The 23,144-nt window shown below is 44.3% G+C and overlaps 1 protein-coding gene across 1 annotated transcript; it reads left to right on the forward strand.

Annotated features, from left to right (window-relative positions):
• The first annotated feature begins 2,928 nt into the window (after positions 1-2,928).
• Positions 2,929-23,050, forward strand: LOC124288856 (NADP-dependent malic enzyme-like). Its single transcript, XM_046725419.1, has 12 exons — positions 2,929-3,109; positions 6,678-6,961; positions 13,940-14,015; positions 14,305-14,466; positions 15,984-16,087; positions 18,111-18,220; positions 18,929-19,026; positions 19,161-19,274; positions 19,390-19,501; positions 19,609-19,751; positions 21,514-21,684; positions 22,110-23,050. The coding sequence occupies exons 1-12, from the start codon at positions 3,011-3,013 to the stop codon at positions 22,353-22,355; spliced, it is 1,719 nt and encodes a 572-aa protein (XP_046581375.1). The 5' UTR covers positions 2,929-3,010; the 3' UTR covers positions 22,356-23,050.
• Positions 23,051-23,144: the final 94 nt, after the last annotated feature.

Below are 23,144 nucleotides of genomic sequence, written 5' to 3' on the forward strand. Positions count from 1 at the left end.
TGAGTCCATGTAAACACGAACACGACAATCGGTGCAGATTGTACTTCCATTAAGGTGAGTCCATGTAAACATGAACACGACAATCGGTGCAGATTGTACTTCCACTAAGGTGAGTCCATGTAAACACGAACACGACAATCGGTGCAGATTGTACTTCCACTAAGGTGAGTCCATGTAAACATGAACACGACAATCGGTGCAGATTGTACTTCCACTAAGGTGAGTCACTGTAAACATGAACACGACAATCGGTGCAGATTGCACTTCCACTAAGGTGAGTCCATGTAAACCTGAACACGACAATCGGTGCAGATTGTACTTCCACTAAGGTGAGTCCATGTAAACATGAACACGACAATCGGTGCAGACTTTACTTCCACTAAGGTGAATCCACCTATTACTTTTATTTGCCGTTTCATTGCACTCCGTTTTATTCTCTACATACGATATGTGAAACCGTATACATATGCTTTCTGGCATTCTTAAAACATTAAGTAATGAAAATGTATAATGACTATCTATGCATGTCAACATACTTGTCCTTTTTCATGCCATTATCTTTAATAAATACATGAATGGTCAAACTGTGACCTGTAACGGTTGCCAGATACACTACGGTGACTGTATTCAGCGTTAATTGACCATATCGGTTGCCAGTTACACCACGGTGACTGTATTCAGCGTTAATTGACCATATCGGTTGCCAGTTACACCACGGTGACTGTATTCAGCGTTAATTGACCATATCAGTTGACAGTTACACTACGGTGACTGTATTCAGCGTTAATTGACCATATCGGTTGCCAGTTACACCAAGGTGACTGTATTCAGCGTTAATTGACCATATCAGTTGACAGTTACACTACGGTGACTGTATTCAGCGTTAATTGACCATATCGGTTGCCAGTTACACCACGGTGACTGTATTCAGCGTTAATTGCCCCTATCGGTTGCCAGATACACCACGGTGACTGAACTCAGCGTTTATTGCCCCTATCGCTTGCCAGATACACCACGGTGACTCTACTCAGCGTTAATTGACCATATCGGTTGCCAGTTACACCACGGTGTATGAACTCAACGTTACTTGCCCCTATCGGTTGCCAGATACACCACGTTGACTCTACTCAACGGTAATTGCCCATATCGCTTGCCAGTTACACCACGGTGTCTGAACTAAACGTTACTTGCCCCTATCGGTTGCCAGATACACCACGGTTACTCTACTCAACGTTAATTGCCCATATCGGTTGCCAGATACAGCACGGTGACTGTAGTCAACGTTAATAGCCCTTATTGGTTGCCAGATACACCACGGTTACTGTACTCAACGTTATAGTTTGGCATGAAATGCATGTGGACCCGGTTTTTTGTAAATATATCTTCATCCAATGACCCAATCGATCTCAAACTGTGCAAGTGGATGTTTTGTCAGACAACCTAATCACATTGTAAATCACCGATTTTATGCATTTGTATTAAAGAATCTGTCTATGTAACTGTCAACAAAATAAACAGCAGAACGCAGACGGCTTGCAGAGGGAGGGAGCCAATGACCTGTAACAGCGGCAGTGTTGGGTCCACGGGTCCACGGGTCCACATGCATTTCATGCCAAACTATAATTGCCCTTATCGGTTGTCAGATACACCACGGTGACTGTATTCACCGGTAATTGACCTCAGCAGACATCATTTGTCTATATTGCATGGCTTTCCATGGAGTTAATAGAAGGTATATGTATGGCTACCTTCTCGTTTATGCTTCTAATGATTCGTTTTAACAGCACGTGTGTGCCAGCTGTGATAGCAATATTGCTCTCAACGCCAATAAATTAATACATAAACGAGGTGAGCAAAAAATGTGGCATTTATTTTGTGTTGACTCTGTTGTTCTAAGCATACAATGTCCGTATGATAGGTATAAGAACGTAATTGATTAAAAGTACACTCTCTCTCTCTCTCTCTCTCTCTCTCTCTCTCTCTCTCTCTCTCTCTCTCTCTCTCTCTCTCTCTCTCTCTCTCTCTCTCTCTCTCTCTCTCTACTTCGTGTGTTTGTTAGTGTGAGGTGTGTTTGTTTGTTTGTGCATACAGTTTGTACTTATCAACCTGTGGTAAGTGGAATCCCCTTAGTAAAGCAGGTCGAAGATGTTTGTCACTTTGGTGAAATGGGCTTGACATTCATTTATAATCGGTCCTGGTACAGCAAGAAAGACGCCATTCTGCACCGAGAGCTACGGCGCTTTGAGTTGGATCTGTCCTGGGTGTAGTGATGAGATCACAGAAGAATCTTGGCGCAAGATGCCGAGCCGGGCACCGTCTACATGAGTCGGCCATGCACCACACACTTTGCAGTCTGACTGTTGTAATCGATGGTGATTCAGTCGTTACTGCAGAGTGGATGTTGGACTCAATGTTTACGTTTAAAGGCTGTTTTAGCTTTACAAATATCTTTTCTTTATCCAAGAGCAATATCGTGAAGTTTTTCATGGGTCACAATAACACTGAGGTAAACTTATTGATCATATAATCGACTTTAATGCATTTTACACATCTTTGGAGTTAAATTGGAAATGAAATTCTCGTTTCGTCAAAATAAAGTATACACCAATATTTAAACAAATTGTCAAAATGTAAACATCATTAGAAATGATTATAAACGAACCAAAAATAATGTTGTGTCAGGGGCATTTAACGCAGGCAGAAATATTTAAAATGAGGTAAAGGTAGGCCTTTATATTATCATCAACCGGGGTCTTAACACTATATAAAAGTGACAATATATACCATTATGCATTGATGTTAACCTTTAGCGTTACAAGCCGCTGACTGTAGCAGTCAACGTGAATATTCACTGCATTTTTTATTACTGCGAGATTCTCAGCAACGGGTGATTGTTGACGTCACAATCACGTGGTCAATATGAGCAGACGACGCGGGCCCCGCCCCCTGACTGTCAGCGAGGACGTTTATTTCCGCTATTCTGTAGTAGAAGTAAGAGAGAGTAGCGGCGATGGCGGACACACCGACAGCCTCACCATGCAATAACATTCAACGCGGAAGGCCCCATGTCCGCGGGATAGATATCATGAGAGACCCAAACCTTAACAAGGCAAGTACGGACAAAACTTTCCTTTGCAGATAAGATATAATCATACCGCGTTATAACGGTTACAGGCCTGTCACCTCGGAAGATTATCGTTCGATTGTTTAGTGTAGATTGTACTACATGTATCTGTATGGTGATATGTGAGATATTGCTTATAGAACTTCTCTATCATGCAGAACGCTCACATCACACACTTAAACCTACTGTTCGCATGTTGCTGTAAAACTGATTCTAAGCTACACGGAATTTATTGTAAAGAACATAATACGGAATCATTTAAGACGGGAGAAACCATAATTACATTTACGTCGGTGCATTACATTTTCGGTGAAGTTCTGTCAAGTCAAGATTCATGTTTTTGATGCATCGTTTACAAAAGCCTACGATAAAATGACGTGCTCACATTTACGGATTAACTATCATGTATATGTTCTTGGTATGGGAAGTAGCAAAGTTTTCTCGCTCTGTTGGGAGTTAAGAATTCTGGTAAAAACCAGTACAAATCGAGATAGAGGTTGGTCTAATGGCCTGTTTTAACGTCTACATATGTGTGGGTTTTACAGGGTAATCTCAAGAACACTCAATACCTACGCTTCGTCATTGTGACTTTGATTTCTACCCGTCCAGCATAAATATGTTACGATGACACAGATACGATGACACAGCGCTTTCCAACGCCGGGACGACAAACACATTGTATACATACACTAACACAAGGCCGCCGTGGGTTGGCGCTTCAACAGACAGGCCACATACAATGAAGCTAGGTGTGTGTAATGGTTTAATATCGAAATACAAAGACTCTATCATTTAGTACGTACGCCAGCACGCGCCAGCGTGTGCGCGCAGAGACTAAACACGCACACACAGATGCTCTCTACTTTGCAACTACCTATCGCTATGAAATATTCATGACATTTCTCTGTTTTAGACTTTCTGTCAATGTTTGTTGTTGACTGTATCTGGACTGTTATAAACGTTTACTTAGTTTATATCGGAAGGCAGTACACAATGTCCGACCGTCTCTGTGTGTTTACCTGGGATGTTGACGTCAGTGTACATACGATATGTTCTCCTCTACCTAGCTAAATATAACCCAGGCCAGTACACGGGTAGGGACAATAACTGCTCAACTATGACATGAATAGGAATTGACACACTGAGCGTATGAGAGCGGAGAGTATCTGACCGCTCGAGGTCCCTCTAGCCACTACACTATGCCCATATAATGTTGTAAAGCTCTATCATGTCTATCACCTAGTCACTTCAGTATTGCTCGGGATGTTCACTTCATGTACGTCATCGTCCAGTACATTCCAATATTTCTCGGGATGTTCACTTCATGTACGTCATCGTCCAGTACATTCCAATATTTCCCGGGATGTTCACTTCATGTACGTCATCGTCCAGTTTATTCCAATATTTCCCGGGATGTTCACTTCATGTACGTTATCGTCCAGTACATTCCAATATTTCCCGGGTTGTTCACTTCATGTATGTCATCGTCCAGTACATTCCAATATTTCCCGGGATGTTCACTTCATGTACGTCATCGTCAAGTATATGCATTCCAATATTTCCCGGGATGTTCACTTCATGTACGTTATCGTCCAGTACATTACAATATTTCCCGGGAGGTTCACTTCATGTACGTCATCGTCAAGTATATTCCAATCTTTCTTGGGTGGTTCACTTCATGTACCTTATCGTCCAGTACATTCCAATATTTTTAGGGGTGTTCACTTCATGAACGTCATCGTTAAGTGCATTACAATATTTCCCGGGGTGTTCACTTCATGTACGTCATCGTCAAGTACATTCTAATATTTCCCGGGATGCTCACTTCATGTACGTTATCGTCCAGTACATTCCAATATTTCCCAGGATGTTCACTTCATGTATGTCATCATCCAGTACATTCCAATATTTCCCAGGATGTTCACTTCATGTACGTCATCGTCCAGTATATTCCAATATTTCTTGGGATGCACTTCATGTATGTCATCGTCCAGTACATTCCAATATTTCCCGGGATGTTCACTTCATGTACGTAATCGTCCAGTACCTTCCAGTATTTCCCGGGATGTTCACTTCATGTACGTCATCGTTAAGTACATTCCATTATTTCTAGGGGTGTTCACTTCATGTACGCCATCGTTCAACACATTCCAATATTTCTGGTTACTGTTGGGGCGTCTTGTTGAACTAGCCTCTAAAACCTCAAGTCTACACAATCGGTTATTGGTGGGGTGTCTTGTTTAACTATCCTATAAAACCTCATGCCTCTTTGAAAGGTCACTGATGAGGTGTCTTGTCCATCTTGAAATTGTAGTCGATAATTGAAGAAATGTCACACGTAAACTAATTGCACGTTCTTTATTGCATTGCATGATGGCGTAACATTGGCTACAGAATGTAACAGCTGATATAATTATTTCTATCGATTTACGTGAATCCGAAATTGAGAATTTACTTAAATGCCAGTGATGTAATCAGATTGTTTCGAGATATTGTGACGGGGGATTCAGGGGATTCCAATTAGTGTCAACCCAACCGATGCTGCAGCCATGATTACTCTGTACCCAATATCAGCATGGCATTCCCTTACCTTATATGGGAAACTGTTGCATGTAGTTTTACAACACTGTTATAGACAATGAATTTAACAGTTATTTATATTCATTATAATAAATTATCCATAAAGAATCGTACCTTTTCTGGTTGATAATGTTGAGGTTCTGACCCGTATACTACAGAAAACAACTGTCCTTACTGTTCCCTGAAATTTAGCAAACGCTGGACTCCATCTTACTCTCTGTTTACGTCCCAGCTTTAGCTGCTGCTGAATCCCCATCACTCAAATATCGTAAGGCGGAGTAAACGATCAGCGGCTTCATCACATTGAAGCGAGATAACTCTTCCAAACTGTGATATATTAAGCTGCCTAACACTGGTATTCCACAGGGACTTTAACTCATTGCCATGTCTATTGCATATATAACTGCAAATGCCAACGACATGCTGATAATCATACTTTGAAAATGATACAGATACTTTGATATGGACGAAGTGCATTGTATACCACGAGCCTCTTGCTTTGAGTGTATACTATCAGTCACTTGTTTTCCAGTCTTATAACATTAAGCGTAACATTACACTCACGTGGGTAACCCGTGCAGGTGTTGATGAATATTTTTCTATATCCAGGATTTTCATTTCATTAGGCTAATGACACTTCCGGTCACTCAGTAACGCCAGAAATAACGCAACTCTTAAATGCCACGAAGTATATACAATATTACTGTTTTCGTGATTACTGGTTAGAACTACCGAAAGGGGTGTTATAAATGATATATAATCCTCATACGTAATATTTTTCTAAAAGTTATGTGGTATCAGCATTGCCAAGAGGAATGGAGAGTTGGATTTTTTATTTAAATTTGGAATTGAGACGGACAGTGTACTTATAAAAAACAGTATTCCTATGCAATTAACAATCTGAAAGATTTCCTCAATCCAATCTCACGTTTCTGAAGCAATACCGAGTATTAAGAGTTCTCTCTCATTGTAGGGGTTGGCGTTTAACCTTCGGGAGCGCCAGGTACTAGGTCTCCATGGACTGCTACCCCCGGCCCTGCTGGACCAGGACTCCCAGGTCTTTCAGGTTATGCAGAACTTCTACAGGTGGAATGACGACCTCGATAGGTACATCTACGTCATGGCGCTCCAGGACAGGAACGAGAAGCTCTTCTACAAGGTTGTCACTCAGTATGTCGAACTAATGATGCCTGTCATCTACACACCAACTGTCGGCCTCGCCTGTCAGAAATACGGCATGATTTTCAGGAAACCGAGGTATGTCGCCTTTTGAACATATTTCATTATCTTTTGTGATTGCACAAATGAACACTACATGCATGAACTGTCGCTCTTGCCTGTCAGATCAGTGTGAAGTAAACATCTGAGAACAAGGTCTGTCATATACACACACTCACTCAAACTGTCTGCCCAGTCTGTCTGACATGATCAGGTCGCCAGGCACCCAGGTCTTTCATATACACACTCAAACTGTCTGCCCAGTCTGTCTGACATGATCAGGTCGCCAGGCACCCAGGTCTTTCATATACACACTCAAACTGTCTGCCCAGTCTGTCTGACACGATCAGGTCGCCAGGCAACAAGGTCTGTCATATACACACTCAAACTGTCTGCCCAGTCTGTCTGACATGATCAGGTCGCCAGGCAACCAGGTCTGGTATATACACACACTCACTCAAACTGTCTGCCCAGTCTGTCTGACATGATCAGGTCGCCAGGCAACCAGGTCTGTCATATACACACACTCACTCAAACTGTCTGCCCAGTCCAGGTCGCCAGGCAGTCTGTCTGACACGATCAGGTCGCCAGGCACCCAGGTCTTTCATATACACACACTCAAACTGTCTGCCCAGTCTGTCTGACATGATCAGGTCGCCAGGCAACAAGGTCTGTCATATACACACTCAAACTGTCTGCCCAGTCTGTCTGACATGATCAGGTCGCCAGGCAACAAGGTCTGTCATATACACACTCAAACTGTCTGCCCAGTCTGTCTGACATGATCAGGTCGCCAGGCAACCAGGTCTGTCATATACACACTCAAACTGTCTGCCCAGTCTGTCTGACATGATCAGGTCGCCAGGCAGCCAGGTCTGGTATATACACACACTCACTCAAACTGTCTGCCCAGTCTGTCTGACATGATCAGGTCGCCAGGCAACCAGGTCTGGTATATACACACACTCACTCAAACTGTCTGCCCAGTCTGTCTGACACGATCAGGTCGCCAGGCACCCAGGTCTTTCATATACACACTCAAACTGTCTGCCCAGTCTGTCTGACATGATCAGGTCGCCAGGCAACCAGGTCTGGACATGATATACACACACTCAAACTCAAATGATCTGTCGCCCAGTCTGTCTGACATGATCAGGTCGCCAGGCAACCAAGTCTGTCATATACACACTCAAACTGTCTGCCCAGTCTGTCTGACATGATCAGGTCTGCCAGGCATCCAGGTCTGGTATATACACACACTCTGGTATATACACACACTCACTCAAACTGTCTGCCCAGTCTGTCTGACATGATCAGGTCGCCAGGCAACCAGGTCTGTATATACACACACTCACTCAAACTGTCTGCCCAGTCTGTCTGACATGATCAGGTCGCCAGGCAACCAGGTCTGGTATATACACACACTCACTCAAACTGTCTGCCCAGTCTGTCTGACATGGTCTGTCATCACAGGGCTACCAATGAAAATCAACAGAGGGCAATCAGCTATGGACTACATGCGCACTTGAATAGACACACTCAATATATTCGATGAAACCAAACAGTACGCGACACAGACCGCAACCAAACGCGTTGAGGTCTCCATTACAAATGCGAGCGCATTCGTTTTTTATTTCGGAGTTTAATCATTACGATGCAGACTTTATGGAGATTGTGTCTTGGTTGGTATTCGGGTCCCTGTATCTATTAAATTCCTGTTCAGTTGCTCTGTGTCGGTATTCTCAACTGAACCTAACATGCACATAACCACTCACATCAACGTTTCACAAGTGTTTTTATTCGGAACAAGCTGCTGCTCGCTTGTCAGAAATCCATGTGTGATGGTGTCACAGGCAGTATTAACACTTTATCATGGATCACCTTGAGCTAGCAGACAATGTTGTCCAACAGTTAGACATATTGAACCTCATATCGTCAAGGTAACGGGTGTAAAGCAACTATAATGTATAGTATGACCAGAAATTATTGAGAATTTTAGGAATATGTTTAATTGGATTTCTAGTATAAACAACCTTGACCAGCTATCAAGTGCTTGGTTTCTTTCAAGAGAGACAACTCTGTTAATCCTTTTTCATTAGTTTGTGAAGAGTTATCCCCCTTTGTTTACTTGCTAGCAGACGACATTTTCAGTGATCCTCAGTATGGATGATTTAGAGAAGAGGAAGTTGATTTTAGAGTATTATAACAAGGACATCAGATCAGCTAAACTGATTTCAAGTAGAACAGGCATCCCTTTGTCCACTGTTTAACGTGTTTTGAAAAATATTGCAAATGGATATGGCATTGAGCACCAGGGAGGCGCAGGTAGGCCCAGAAAATTGACCGTCGGTGACAGGAGGCGGCTTGGTATTCTTGTTTCTAAAAACAAATGAAGGAGTTTAGAAAACTTAAGGCTGGATATGATTGATAGAGGAACTGTGGCTGTCTGTAAGGAGACAATTAGAACTGAGCTGCATGCAATGGGTTGGCAGAAAAGTCGAGGAATTCCATCATCGATCATGAAACCTGAACAAAAGGAGCGAAGGTTGAACTGGTGCTTAGAGCATAGAAATTTTAACTGGGACAGTGTGATTTTCTCAGATGAAAGTTCTGCGTGGCTGTTTCCTAATACACTGAAATTCTGGACCAAACAAACTGAAAAACCTTAATTTGTATCAGCGCCCAAAGTACAGTCCGAAATTTATCGTGTGGGGTGGCATATCTGTGTTAGGGGCAACGCCCCTCTGTGTATTTGAAGGGAATATGAACAGTGAGCGGTACACAGATATTCTCGAGGGACATTTACTTCCATCTGCTCACGTGTTCATTATGGAATGTTTGGATTTTCCAGCAGGACAACGACCAAAAACATCGTTCAAAGCATTCACAGGCCTGGTTTCGGACCCAAAATATTACATTATTAGATTGGCCAAGCTATAGCCCTGACCTAAATCCAATAGAAAATGTTTGGGGACTTATGAAGGAAAGTGTCAATAAGAAAAATCTGACAAATATTGCTGAAATGAAAGAAGAGGTGGTCCGATATTGGGACAGCATGGACCACGACTTTCTAACTTCTTTGATCAGTAGTATGCTCCGCCGCATTGAAGCCTGCATTGCTGCCCATGGTGACTTGACAAAATGCTAACTGTTCACCTGCCTTTGAATCTGGAGTTATGTTCTGCTAATATTCACATTTAATACTTGAGTAATGAGTGAAAGAAAATTAAAAAATTACAATCTTAAATTCTCAATAATTTCTGGTTGTACTGAATATAGTGTATGAATTTCAGTGTCGCAGATCGAATCACACTGGACATAGGCAGGCATTAAAATGTCAGTGATGAACGCATTACGTCACTTGTCCCTACAACACAGTCACCGGAGTTCATTACTCGAAGGTCCGGTCATATTGGCAGCAGCAGGAACTGTTTACACATGTATTTATTAGCAGTGTAACCAGACCTTTGGTTCAGTATTTTCGCGCTCGAGTCGTTAATGTCGCAAGCCTAGGATATGCCCCTTGATCTTACAGCCAATCGATATGGTACGGTTACGAGTACCATTAATGAATTGAGACAGATCAGGAACTGATTGTAAGTCCTTGCAGGTTTTCCTGTTTTGATAACCACTCGCGAAAATAACCTGGATCATGTTTGCCACAGGGAGCTGCCCTGTTGTTAATCTTATCAGACCACCGCTTTCGTATGACAATAGAGAATAATAATTTATTAGATGTTTGACAGACTGCATAATGGAATACCGTATAATGCAATATTATCTAGCTCGACATGTACTCCATGTGCATGTACATAATGTTTGTCGTCATCTGGCATTTCACCACCTCCGTTTTATAGTTGGTCTGGAGAGTAATAGGTCGGTTGTTCGATCCCTGATCATACCAGAAAAGATGCTACTTTTGGTTTTTTACACAACCTTGGTCCCAGCATTGAGCAGACGACACGAGGACTGTTTGGTCAGGATCGGGGGAGGCAGGTGTACCATGGCGACACTGACTGACTATCTCTGTATAGTGTACATGTAGGTGGTGTGGTCTCCTATAGGCCAACATATGAATATAGAGGGGCTACAGCCATGCACACATAATCATGAAGGATCGTTTATAGTGTACATGTAGGTGGTGTGGTCTCCTGTATGCCAACATGTGAATATAGAGGGGCTACAGCCATGCACACATAATCACGAAGGACCGTTTATAGTGTACATGTAGGTGGTGTGGTCTCCTGTAGGCCAGCACATGAATATAGAGGGGCTACAGCCATGCACACATAATCATGAAGGACCGTTTATAGTGTACATGTAGGTGGTGTGGTCTCCTGTAGGCCAACATGTGAAAATAGAGGGGCTACAGCCATGCACACATAATCATGAAGGATCGTTTATAGTGTACATGTAGGTGGTGTGGTCTCCTGTAGGCCAGCACATGAATATAGAGGGGCTACAGCCATGCACACATAATCATGAAGGATCGTTTATAGTGTACATGTAGGTGGTGTGGTCTCCTGTAGGCCAACATGTGAATATAGAGGGGCTACAGCCATGCACACATAATCATGAAGGACCGTTTATAGTGTACATGTAGGTGGTGTGGTCTCCTGTAGGCCAACATGTGAAAATAGAGGGGCTACAGCCATGCACACATAATCATGAAGGATCGTTTATAGTGTACATGTAGGTGGTGTGGTCTCCTGTAGGCCAGCACATGAATATAGAGGGGCTACAGCCATGCACACATAATCATGAAGGACCGTTTATAGTGTACATGTAGGTGGTGTGGTCTCCTGTAGGCCAACATGTGAATATAGAGGGGCTACAGCCATGCACACATAATCATGAAGGATCGTTTATAGTGTACATGTAGGTGGTGTGGTCTCCTGTAGGCCAACATGTGAATATAGAGGGGCTACAGCCATGCACACATAATCATGAAGGATCGTTTATAGTGTACATGTAGGTGGTGTGGTCTCCTGTAGGCCAACATGTGAATATAGAGGGGCTACAGCCATGCACACATAATCATGAAGGACCGTTTATAGTGTACATGTAGGTGGTGTGGTCTCCTGTAGGCCAACATGTGAATATAGAGGGGCTACAGCCATGCACACATAATCATGAAGGATCGTTTATAGTGTACATGTAGGTGGTGTGGTCTCCTGTAGGCCAACACATGAATATAGAGGGGCTACAGCCATGCACACATAATCATGAAGGACCGTTTATAGTGTACATGTAGGTGGTGTGGTCTCCTGTAGGCCAACATGTGAATATAGAGGGGCTACAGCCATGCACACATAATCATGAAGGACCGTCTATAGTGTACATGTAGGTGGTGTGGTCTCCTGTAGGCCAACATGTGAATATAGAGGGGCTACAGCCATGCACACATAATCATGAAGGACCGTTTATAGTGTACATGTAGGTGGTGTGGTCTCCTGTAGGCCAACATGTGAATATAGAGGGGCTACAGCCATGCACACATAATCATGAAGGATCGTTTATAGTGTACATGTAGGTGGTGTGGTCTCCTGTAGGCCAACATGTGAATATAGAGGGGCTACAGCCATGCAAACATAATCATGAAGGACCGTTTATAGTGTACATGTAGGTGGTGTGGTCTCCTGTAGGCCAACATGTGAATATAGAGGGGCTACAGCCATACACATAATCATGAAGGACCGTTTATAGTGTACATGTAGGTGGTGTGGTCTCCTGTAGGCCAGCACATGAATATAGAGGGGCTACAGCCATACAAACATAATCATGAAGGACCGTCTATAGTGTACATGTAGGTGGTGTGGTCTCCTGTAGGCCAGCACATGGATATAGAGGGGCTACAACCATGCACACATAATCATGAAGGACCGTTTATAGTGTACATGTAGGTGGTGTGGTCTCCTGTAGGCCAACATGTGAATATAGAGGGGCTACAGCCATGCACACATAATCATGAAGGACGGTTTATAGTGTACATGTAGGTGGTGTGGTCTCCTGTAGGCCAGACATGTGAATATAGAGGGGCTACAGCCATGCACACATAGTCATGAAAACAAGACAAATTGAACTTGTGAATTTCACCGCTACAATGCAGAACCAAGAAATGTAAAGAGACACACGTGGTATTTGAGGTCAATACTACAAGCAGCTGTTGTGGTCTGCATACAAGTGGGGTGATTGATGGACGAAATCAATAAGCAGCATTTTAACGGAAAGACCTTTAATAAAGACTCACAGTGCTATATTCAAGGCCAATGAGGCTGTCAACAGTGGAATTGTGATTGAAAAAGAAAGACGAGATTTGACAAGCAGATCCCCTGACAAACGTCCTTGCGTCAGGGCTGTTCAGTGGTGTACTGATGGGCTTCCTACTACATGATGCTTCTGCTGCACCAGGATATTGCAACAGGACAGCAGGAAGCAGGTGGTTCCGGTGATGGTCCAGTGTGACCGGCAAGCCAGTCCTTCCTTGTTGCCTGACAGGCTGCTAGGCCGGCTAGCCACATGACGTACCCGACCCCACCACGACATTGCTTGTTACGCACTTTAGTCAGGCCGGGAACAGAACGTGCCTACACTGCAAACACTGTCTTTACCGAGAGATCGATAATTGCACCAAATTAGCACTCTAAATATGAAACGACTATCACGAGTGATTGATGAATGTAATTGGGTGGACAGCACTGTGAATGTGCATGGTCTTCGCCTGGGTGGTGAATACCGCTGGCGGTCATTAGACTTCACCTTCAGGACAAGTCTGTTGAGACTTCAATGTATCTACACAAATCATCACAGCGCGGCCACCAAACACTATCTCTTTCTTATGCCCCACTTACATATGCATGGTGATACCGATGTTTCACTTTCCTTGGGGTCGTGCAGGGTAATGCTAACTTACATATAAACCATGTACAACCTGGGAGTATCCATGAAACAAAACCCTTGTTTCCATGACTGGTGCATGCTTTGGTAGATGCTTAAAGGAATCGTCTGTTCCCACAGGGGTTTGTTCATCACTATCCACGACCGCGGGCACGTCAGCGACATACTGTACAACTGGCCCGTGGAGGACGTGAAGGTATGTATTTAACTGTGCTGACAGCTTAGAAAACGTATCACTGGCACAACAACTTTCTGTCGATATGATATCACTGACAAAACTGTATTGTCTAAACATTACATGATATATCAATCAATGCATCTACATCAATTTTTACTATTTGACCTCCGTGGTGTAGTGGATATAACGTCTGCCTTTCACTCACACACAAGCACGCACCCTTGCGGGAACTCTCACACACAGCTAGTTCCCTATGCATTTGAAGTCATTGAAGCGCTAATAAAATACTCTTTTCTTCGAAATCCAGGCAATTGTCGTCACTGACGGAGAAAGAATTCTAGGCCTTGGTGACCTGGGGGCGTATGGAATGGGCATACCCGTGGGTAAACTGTCACTGTACACTGCTTTGGCAGGGGTCAAACCGCACCAGTGCCTCCCCATCATGCTGGACGTCGGAACCGATAACCAGGTATGTCGGCTTAAGTCTCAGTTGATGTGAGTATGTTGTAGGCCACTTTTGTTGCAATAGGAAAGGGCTTCGCACATTCGGTATAAGCCACATCGGGAATACATTGTTCGTCACTACGAGCCCAACTGCAGAATAGTGTAGATTTATTTAACGCTAGACACAAGTTGGCCACTTCGCGCAGCAACTTTGCAGACGTAGAAATAACACGGAAAAGGACTTTTTTAGGAATCATCTGCTCCTCCATGGCCCGCTCTGGGGAACTGTATTCAAGCTATACAACACGTTCCTCTAGGAACTCTTAGACAAGTATCACATGAATTAACTAAGACAATTGAAATGTGATTCACTCCAGAAATCAGCTCGAGCAAAGCAAATAGAAGCAAATCTGAGTGAAGGTCAGAAAAAACATCTAGAAATTCAGAGGCAACTGTATACATCTAACAAAACAAGCAAATTTTGTCACTGTTGTTATTTACAGATTCTTGTTCACTTTGATAAGTAAAAACGCTGAAAAAATCTCTTCCGTCAAGCAGAGACGTTCAATATGTTGCTCTGTCATTAGTCAACGTCTTCACACCTGAATAGAATTAAGACAGAAGCAACTTAAGCATACAGCGAACTGTTATATCTCTCAAGACACTGCAAGGAGAACAACTTACTACACCTGAAACATTCACAAAGGTCGTGTCATTGCTCAGAAAAATTAAAATATTTCCTTTTTGAGAACATTGACGTACATCTTCCGAATAAAACCAGCCTTGACAACACAAATCATCCGAGTTGTACATAGCTTTAGTTAGGGCCCCGGTAACCTGAAATTTCTACACGCTATTTAAAACATTTTTTCGGACCATTAACGTTTTACTTCAGACTTAAGACTCCACTGCAGGACGGAAACAGGCCATCTTAGGGGTTTTGGAACATCCTCTGTATCTACATTGATGGTCTGTCAGCAGTTGACAAGCACCTGTCAAATTGACTACCGCTGTCTTTATCACTTTGTATACTAAACCTTTTGGGGAGAAACACTGAACAACACAATCTTCCCTACCATGTTAAAGTGGATGATTCTCAGCTGATATCAATCCCAGTCCTTCAGCAGCTAAAACAGTCGTCGTTAGATTCAGTATACTCAAGCTCAGTGCTGATACGACTAAATCCATTAGGGTACTAGGTGCTCCACCAATCAGACTCACCAAAAATGTGACCTCAAATGTTCGCTTCTTGCTTCATCCTCGGTCCTCGGTCCCCGGCCAGTTGCCAGTAGTGATGTTCTGCTGGCCGGAGTCCATTAAGTGCTGACCAATAGATTACAACGTACCCTAAACTCCAGCTACCAAGATGTATTCATGTGCTCTAAACGCAGCTGCTAGCATGCCCAATCCACAGCTGCCATGGTTGCACACTGTGCCCTTAACTCCGATGACCCTAAGCCAGCCTTATATCTTTGATCTCAGGATGATCATTTCCCTGTTGTAATTATGATTATACTTATTGTTGTTATCATTATATTACAGAATCTGCTAACGGATCCTCTCTACATCGGTCTGAAACAGAAGCGCGAACGAGGCCCTGCGTACGATGCTCTGGTGGACGAGTTCATGGAAGCAGTTGTAGAAAGGTACTGAAACATTTCCAGTCAGGTAGCTGTATCAGTTCTCGTGAGAATAAGAGATCTATGCTGGTGTGGCAGCACACCCTGGATGTACTGGTGTCAACACAACAAAGCTGCATATATATAATTATGGGTGTGACAACATAGCCCGGCTGTGTTGAAGTGGAAACTAGCTCCGGCGTATTAGTGTGCCAACTAGCTCCGGCGTGTTAGTGTGCCAACTAGTTCCGGCGTGTTAGTGTGCCAACTAGCTCCGGCTTATTAGTGTGCCAACTAGCTCCGGCGTGTTAGTGTGCCAACTAGCTCCGGCGTGTTAGTGTGCCAACTAGCTCCGACGTATTAGTGTGCCAACTAGCTCCGACGTATTAGTGTGCCAACTAGCTCTGGCGTGTTAGTGTGCCAACTAGCTCCGGCGTATTAGTGTGCCAACTAGCTCCGGCGTATTAGTGTGCCAACTAACTCCGGCGTGTTAGTGTGCCAACTAGTTCCGGCGTGTTAGTGTGCCAACTAGTTCCGGCGTATTAGTGTGCCATCTAGCTCCGGTGTGTTAGTGTGCCAACTAGTTCCGGCGTATTAGTGTGCCAACTAGCTCCGGCGTGTTAGTGTGCCAACTAGTTCCGGCGTATTAGTGTGCCAACTAGTTCCGGCGTGTTAGTGTGCCAACTAGCTCCGGTGTGTTAGTGTGCCAACTAGTTCCGGCGTGTTAGTGTGCCAACTAGCTCCGGCGTGTTAGTGTGCCAACTAGCTCCGGCGTGTTAGTGTGCCAACTAGTTCCGGCGTATTAGTGTGCCAACTAGCTCTGGCGTGTTAGTGTGCCAACTAGCTCCGGCGTATTAGTGTGCCAACTAGCTCCGGCGTATTAGTGTGCCAACTAACTCCGGCGTGTTAGTGTGCCAACTAGCTCCGGCATGTTAGTGTGCCAACTAATTCCGGCGTATTAGTGTGCCAACTAGCTCCGACGTATTAGTGTGCCAACTAGCTCCGGTGTGTTAGTGTGCCAACTAGCTCCGGCGTATTAGTGTGCCAACTAGCTCCGGCGTGTTAGTGTGCCAACTAGCTCCGGCGTGTTAGTGTGCCAACTAGCTCCGGCGTATTAGTGTGCCAACTAGCTCTGGCATGTTAGTGTGCCAACTAGCTCCGGCGTGTTAGTGTGCCAACTAGTTCTGGCGTATTAGTGTGCCAACTAGCTCTGGCGTGTTAGTGTGCCAGCTAGTTCCGGCGTGTTAGTGTGTCAACTAGCTCCGGCATATTAGTGTGCCAACTAGCTCCGACATGTTAGTGTGCCAACTAGCTCAGGCGTGTTAGTGTGCCAACTAGCTCCGACGTATAAGTGTGCCAACTAGCTCCGACGTATTAGTGTGCCAACTAGCTCCGACGTGTTAGTGTGCCAACTAGTTCCGGCGTATTAGTGTGCCAGCTAGTTCCGGCGTATTAGTGTGCCAACTAGTTCTGGCGTGTAAGTGTGCCAACTAGTTCCGGCGTATTAGTGTGCCAACTAGTTCCGGCGTATTACTGTGCCAACTAGTTCCGGCGTATTAGTGTGCCAACTAGCTCCGACGTATTAGTGTGCCAACTAGCTCCGACGTATTAGCGTGCCAACTAGTTCCGGCGTATTAGTGTGCCAACTAGTTCCGGCGTATTAGTGTGCCAACTAGTTCCGACGTATTAGTGTGCCAACTAGCTCCGGCGTTTTAGTGTGCCAACTAGTTCCGGCGTATTAGTGTGCCAACTAGTTCCGGCGTATTAGTGTGCCAACTAGCTCCGGCGTGTTAGTGTGCCAACTAGCTCCGGCGTATTAGTGTGCCAACTAGTTCCGGCGTATGAGTGTGACAATTTGTTCGGCTGCATTGACAGGGGAAACCCTCGGTGAATATTGTAATGTCCTGCGTTATTTAGAATCAGAGTAACGGTCTGGTTAGAGATTCTCGCTCTTACTCAGACCATTTTGGGGGGCTAATTTCAATCTTCCATATATGAAATATGATATCATATGAAGGTAAATGCATACATCAGACATATTTGTATTTAGGTACGGCAAGAACTGCCTCATTCAGTTCGAAGATTTCGGCAATGTCAACGCCTTTCGACTCCTTGAAAAGTACAGAGGGGCCTACTGTTCCTTTAACGACGACATTCAAGGTAACACTGGAAACAGAAGCACAGACCTACACTCCCTCAGATGTAAAACCTGTAGCTCTTCAGTTTAGCTTCTCATATATATTTCCTTCCTTTATGCAGTGGAGGAAGCGCTTGAGATGCAGATAGTTGATAGCGGCGTTAGTATACTTTGTTAAGAGTATTGAGAAAGTAGCACGCATGTTTTTGCCGTGTACAAACATCATTGATAATATACGTACTGCGTAAGTAACAGCGTTTGGATAGACATCGGCACTAAACCACTTTACACTATAATACTACCATATATGTCGGTGGTATACACAGAACATGTAACAATTTACAGCAAGGGAATACATTAATATGGTCAAGAACAAACAATATGGCAACCATGGATTAGACATTTCCGTACCAGTAGGGAACGAGTCATGAAAAGAGTACTTGCAGTATTCTCTCAGATAACCATAGTCATATCAACTGAAAGAAACAGAGTTTAGACATAATGTTTGTATTATTTACTGTGTAACCACACATTGTCCTGTACATGTAGCTACACCGTGAAACAGATTATACATGGTGAACAGATAATGTGCACTGGCATCTCCGTGGGATTCATTGTATCTATACATGCATCTTGTGGATGGAGGATAAGGCTTTGGTACCCAAGTTGAACAATAGGACAATGCAGGGTGGTATCCTACTGTATCACCTCAGTTGACATCTGTGTTCCAGGAACGGCAGCCGTGGCGGTCGCGGGCATCCTGGCGAGTGTCAAGGTCACAGCAAAACCACTAGTTGACCACAAGTTTGTCTTCCAAGGAGCAGGGGAGGTGATAAAACATTAATTATGGTTGAGCACATTTTCACTTAAAATCATAATTATTTTCTTTTTGGGTTCCCTACTCTGAATGACTGTTCTGTATGAACATATGACTAAACTATATACTGTGGTTCACATTTACAGGCATCAATAGGTATCGCCAAGCTGTTGGTAAAGGCGCTACAAAAGCAGGGGCTGTCTCATGATGAGGCTGTGTCCAGGATCTGGATGGTCGACTCCAAGGGACTTATTATAAAGGTTGGCACACTCTTTCCTATCCGCAACTATCATTCTTGTTTAATATGTGCACATCCATAGAAGTTTGGTTGACTAGATTAACTCCATGCACATGTCTGTACTTGTTTGTTGATAGAACCGCCCTAAGGGAGGGGTGACAAGCCACAAGGTCCACTTCGCTCAAGCGCGGGACCCTATCGACACTCTGGAGCAGGTGATAGGCACTGTCAAACCAACATGTATTATAGGTAAGCATACCTCTCCCTGACATCTAAACTATATAGTTTAAAGGAAAGGATCCCGGATGGGCGGGGTTTACATCAAATGTAGTATCACAGTGCTTTGAATTTACCAGGCGCAGCTGCAGTTCCAGGAGCCTTCACAGAGCAGATCATCAAAGCTATGGCGGACTTCAACGATCGCCCAATCATATTCGCCCTCAGTAACCCAACAAGCAAAGCTGAGTGCACGGCAGAACAAGCGTACACATTTACTAATGTACGTATGACCAATAACATTTTCATAAATTTTGTGTCCAGAAACATTTTTGTTAAATTCAAAATTTCTTGATAAACTGTATCTAACTGTATTTAAAACCCAAAGGGAATACATTCAAACTTGTGCAGTTCTGCAGGTCGAGATCACAGGGTAAAGTGCATGGGCAAGATAAAGAGCAATTGCTTTGTAGAAGTAGTTTCCAGTGTCTGTAACAGCACACTGTATTTCTTCATTGATCCAAGTAAGACTACAAATGTCTGGACCAGGGACATGACATATACTTGCAACCTTTGAGCGGTGAGCTGGTATTTAACATACATGTACTTGATAACAGATGGTATTACCACTGCACTGTAGTACCCGTACAGTTAGGGGGTTTCAGCTACCACTGCACTGTAGTACCCGTACAGTTAGGGGGTTTCAGCTACCACTGCACTGTAGTACCCGTACAATTAGGGGGTTTCAGCTACCACTGCACTGTAGTACCCGTACAGTTAGGGGGTTTCAGCTACCACTGCACTGTAGTACCCGTACAGTTAGGGGGTTTCAGCTACCACTGCACTGTAGTACCCGTACAGTTAGGGGGTTTCAGCTACCACTGCACTGTAGTACCCGTACAGTTAGGGGGTTTCAGCTACCACTGCACTGTAGTACCCGTACAGTTAGGGGGTTTCAGCTACCACTGCACTGTAGTACCCGTAAAGTTAGGGGGTTTCAGCTACCACTGCACTGTAGTACCCGTACAGTTAGGGGGTTTCAGCTACCTCTGCACTGTAGTACCCGTACAGTTAGGGGTTTCAGCTACCACTGCACTGTAGTACCCGTACAGTTAGGGGGTTCAGCTACCACTGCACTGTAGTACCCGTACAGTTAGGGGTTTCAGCTACCACTGCACTGTAGTACCCGTACAGTTAGGGGGTTTCAGCTACCACTGCACTGTAGTACCCGTACAGTTAGGGGGTTTCAGCTACCACTGCACTGTAGTACCCGTTCAGTTAGGGGGCTTCAGCTACCTCTGCACTGTAGTACCCGTACAGTTAGGGGGTTTCAGCTACCACTGCACTGTAATACCCGTAAAGTTAGGGGGTTTCAGCTACCACTGCACTGTAGTACCCGTACAGTTAGGGGGTTTCAGCTACCTCTGCACTGTAGTACCCGTACAGTTAGGGGGTTCAGCTACCACTGCACTGTTGTACCCGTACAGTTAGGGGGTTTCAGCTACCTCTGCACTGTAGTACCCGTACAGTTAGGGGGTTTCAGCTACCTCTGCACTGTAGTACCCGTACAGTTAGGGGGTTTCAGCTACCAAACGTTCTTCTGGATCACTCAAATATTAAAGGTCACGTGCAAAGTAAAACACAACTTTGCAGATTCTGATACCTTTCGGTATGGACTTACCGAAACAAATCATCAAAAATGCAAATTCAACTTATAAAGTTGAAAACTAACGCGATGTGGTTTCAACAGCTGCTCTGGGCTGCGCTCATAGCACATGATTTTTTGGTTGCATGTGACCTTTAAGTAGGAAAATGTAAATTGTCAATATGTTATCCCAGTCAGATTAGTAAGTAAAGTCTGATAGCTATCTAGAAGCAGATAAACCATATTCTACTTGATAGCACTGTATGTTTCCACTCAACTGCTGCCCGTTACACATGTAACAGGGTCAGGATTATTAGCAACCCTGTAGTAGTGCTCCACCCGTGCCTGTGGTATGTGTGTATGTCATGTCACACTCATATACACTGATTCCACGTGACAGGGCCGAGCAGTGTTTGCGAGTGGGAGCCCATTCAGGGCGGTGACTGTTGGCGGCCAGACCTTCCAGCCAGGGCAGGGCAACAACGCCTACATCTTCCCCGGAGTGGGGCTAGCAGCCATCGTGTGTGACATCAGGAACATCACCGAGGAAATCTTCCTGCACGCAGCCGAGGTGAGTCACATCCACCCGTTACACAAACTCGTGTGATGCAGCAGAACAACAGTAGATACACACGACTGTTACTACTCACACTGGTATTACACACGACTGCTACTACACTCATAATGGTGGGGTAACCTAGTGGTTAAAGCGTTCGCTCGTCACGCGGAAGACCCGGGTTTGATTCCCCACATGGGTACAATTTGTGAAGCCCATTTCTGGTGTCCTCCGCCGTAATATTGCTGGATTATTGGTAAAAGCGGCGTAAAACCAAACTCATCCACTCACTCACAATGGTATTATTGGCTGGTAATGCTACACTTGCACTGATGTCGCCAAGATTGCTACACTGAAAATGCTTAATACTCTACTTATTGTCCAGAAAACAATGATTAGTACAGTGTTTTGTCGACACTCATAGCTTTATAAACTTACAGCGGCTGTGTGAGCTAGTCACCAAGGAGCACCTGTCGGAGGGCCGCGTGTACCCCCCTCTCTCCACCATCAGGGAGGTATCCACCAGCATCGCAGTTGCCGTCAGTGAGTTTGCGTACAAGGCTGGTCTCGCCTTACTCCAGCCAGAGCCCAAGGACAAGAGGGCAGCCATCACACAGAGTCAGTACTGCACAGAATATGCCGACTTCGAGCCCCCAGTATGGGACTGGCCAACTGCCCAGTCCTAGTTGAACTACAGAACATCACTGTATGGATGTAGACAATTGTATATAATATTCAAATACCGAGACGTCATGTATACAACGTGTATAGGTGGTCCAAAACGTGTTCATAACATGACCCTATTTACGCAGACATGGCCCTTGTATATAGTTTCAAAACTAATATTTTTAATGTAACTTTTACATGCAGCTAAATACGAATAGATGTTTACTTGGGTATGTTTATGGTGAATCATTTGGTGAAACCAAGTCAGTGTTAATCGCATTGTCTCTCAATCGCACCAGTCCTCAAATCCCTTGAATGTGTTAATTCTTGTCATTCAATGAGCATGCATATGTTTTACCTGTTACAGTTTGTTATGTTTAAGTGGCTGTTATGGGGGTGGAGTGGGGGGTGGTAGGAAGGAATGGGAAAGGAGTGATGCTTACTATCTTAGGGGTGTGGAATGTAAAGCGGAGTGGAGATCGTGTCAGAGCGTGTGAGTGTTCAGTTTGAGAGTGGGGAATGTTTTAGAATGTGTGGGTGCGTGCGTGTGTTAACCTTTTAATCGGCGAATGGTTGAACTGGAGTGTGTTTCTGTTTAATGTAGTGTGGAGACAGGTGTATGGCAACAAAATCTAGAATTTATTTGTATCTACATGGTGTGATTTCAATGTGAACAGTCTTGATGCTCATTCTGCGCAATAAATGTTTATAGTCATACTGTTTGTCCCTGCCTACACACGACACACCTAACGTGGCCGCTCCACTCGTTGATCTATCTGTTTGTCCCTGCCTACACACGTCACAGCTAA

Source organism: Haliotis rubra, unplaced genomic scaffold, assembly GCF_003918875.1.
Source record: "Haliotis rubra isolate DU_JTF1 unplaced genomic scaffold, ASM391887v1 Scf427, whole genome shotgun sequence".
NCBI classification, from domain to species: Eukaryota; Metazoa; Mollusca; class Gastropoda; order Lepetellida; family Haliotidae; genus Haliotis; species Haliotis rubra.

Excerpts from the sequence above, each read along its gene's own strand:
- LOC124288856 (XM_046725419.1), top strand. The coding sequence starts at position 3,011 with ATGGCGGACACACCGACAGCCTCACCATGCAATAACATTCAACGCGGA. Across the intron at positions 16,088-18,110 it reads ATGGAAGCAGTTGTAGAAAG|GTACGGCAAGAACTGCCTCA; the intron begins GTACTGAAACAT and ends ATTTGTATTTAG. Across the intron at positions 21,685-22,109 it reads TCTTCCTGCACGCAGCCGAG|CGGCTGTGTGAGCTAGTCAC; the intron begins GTGAGTCACATC and ends ATAAACTTACAG.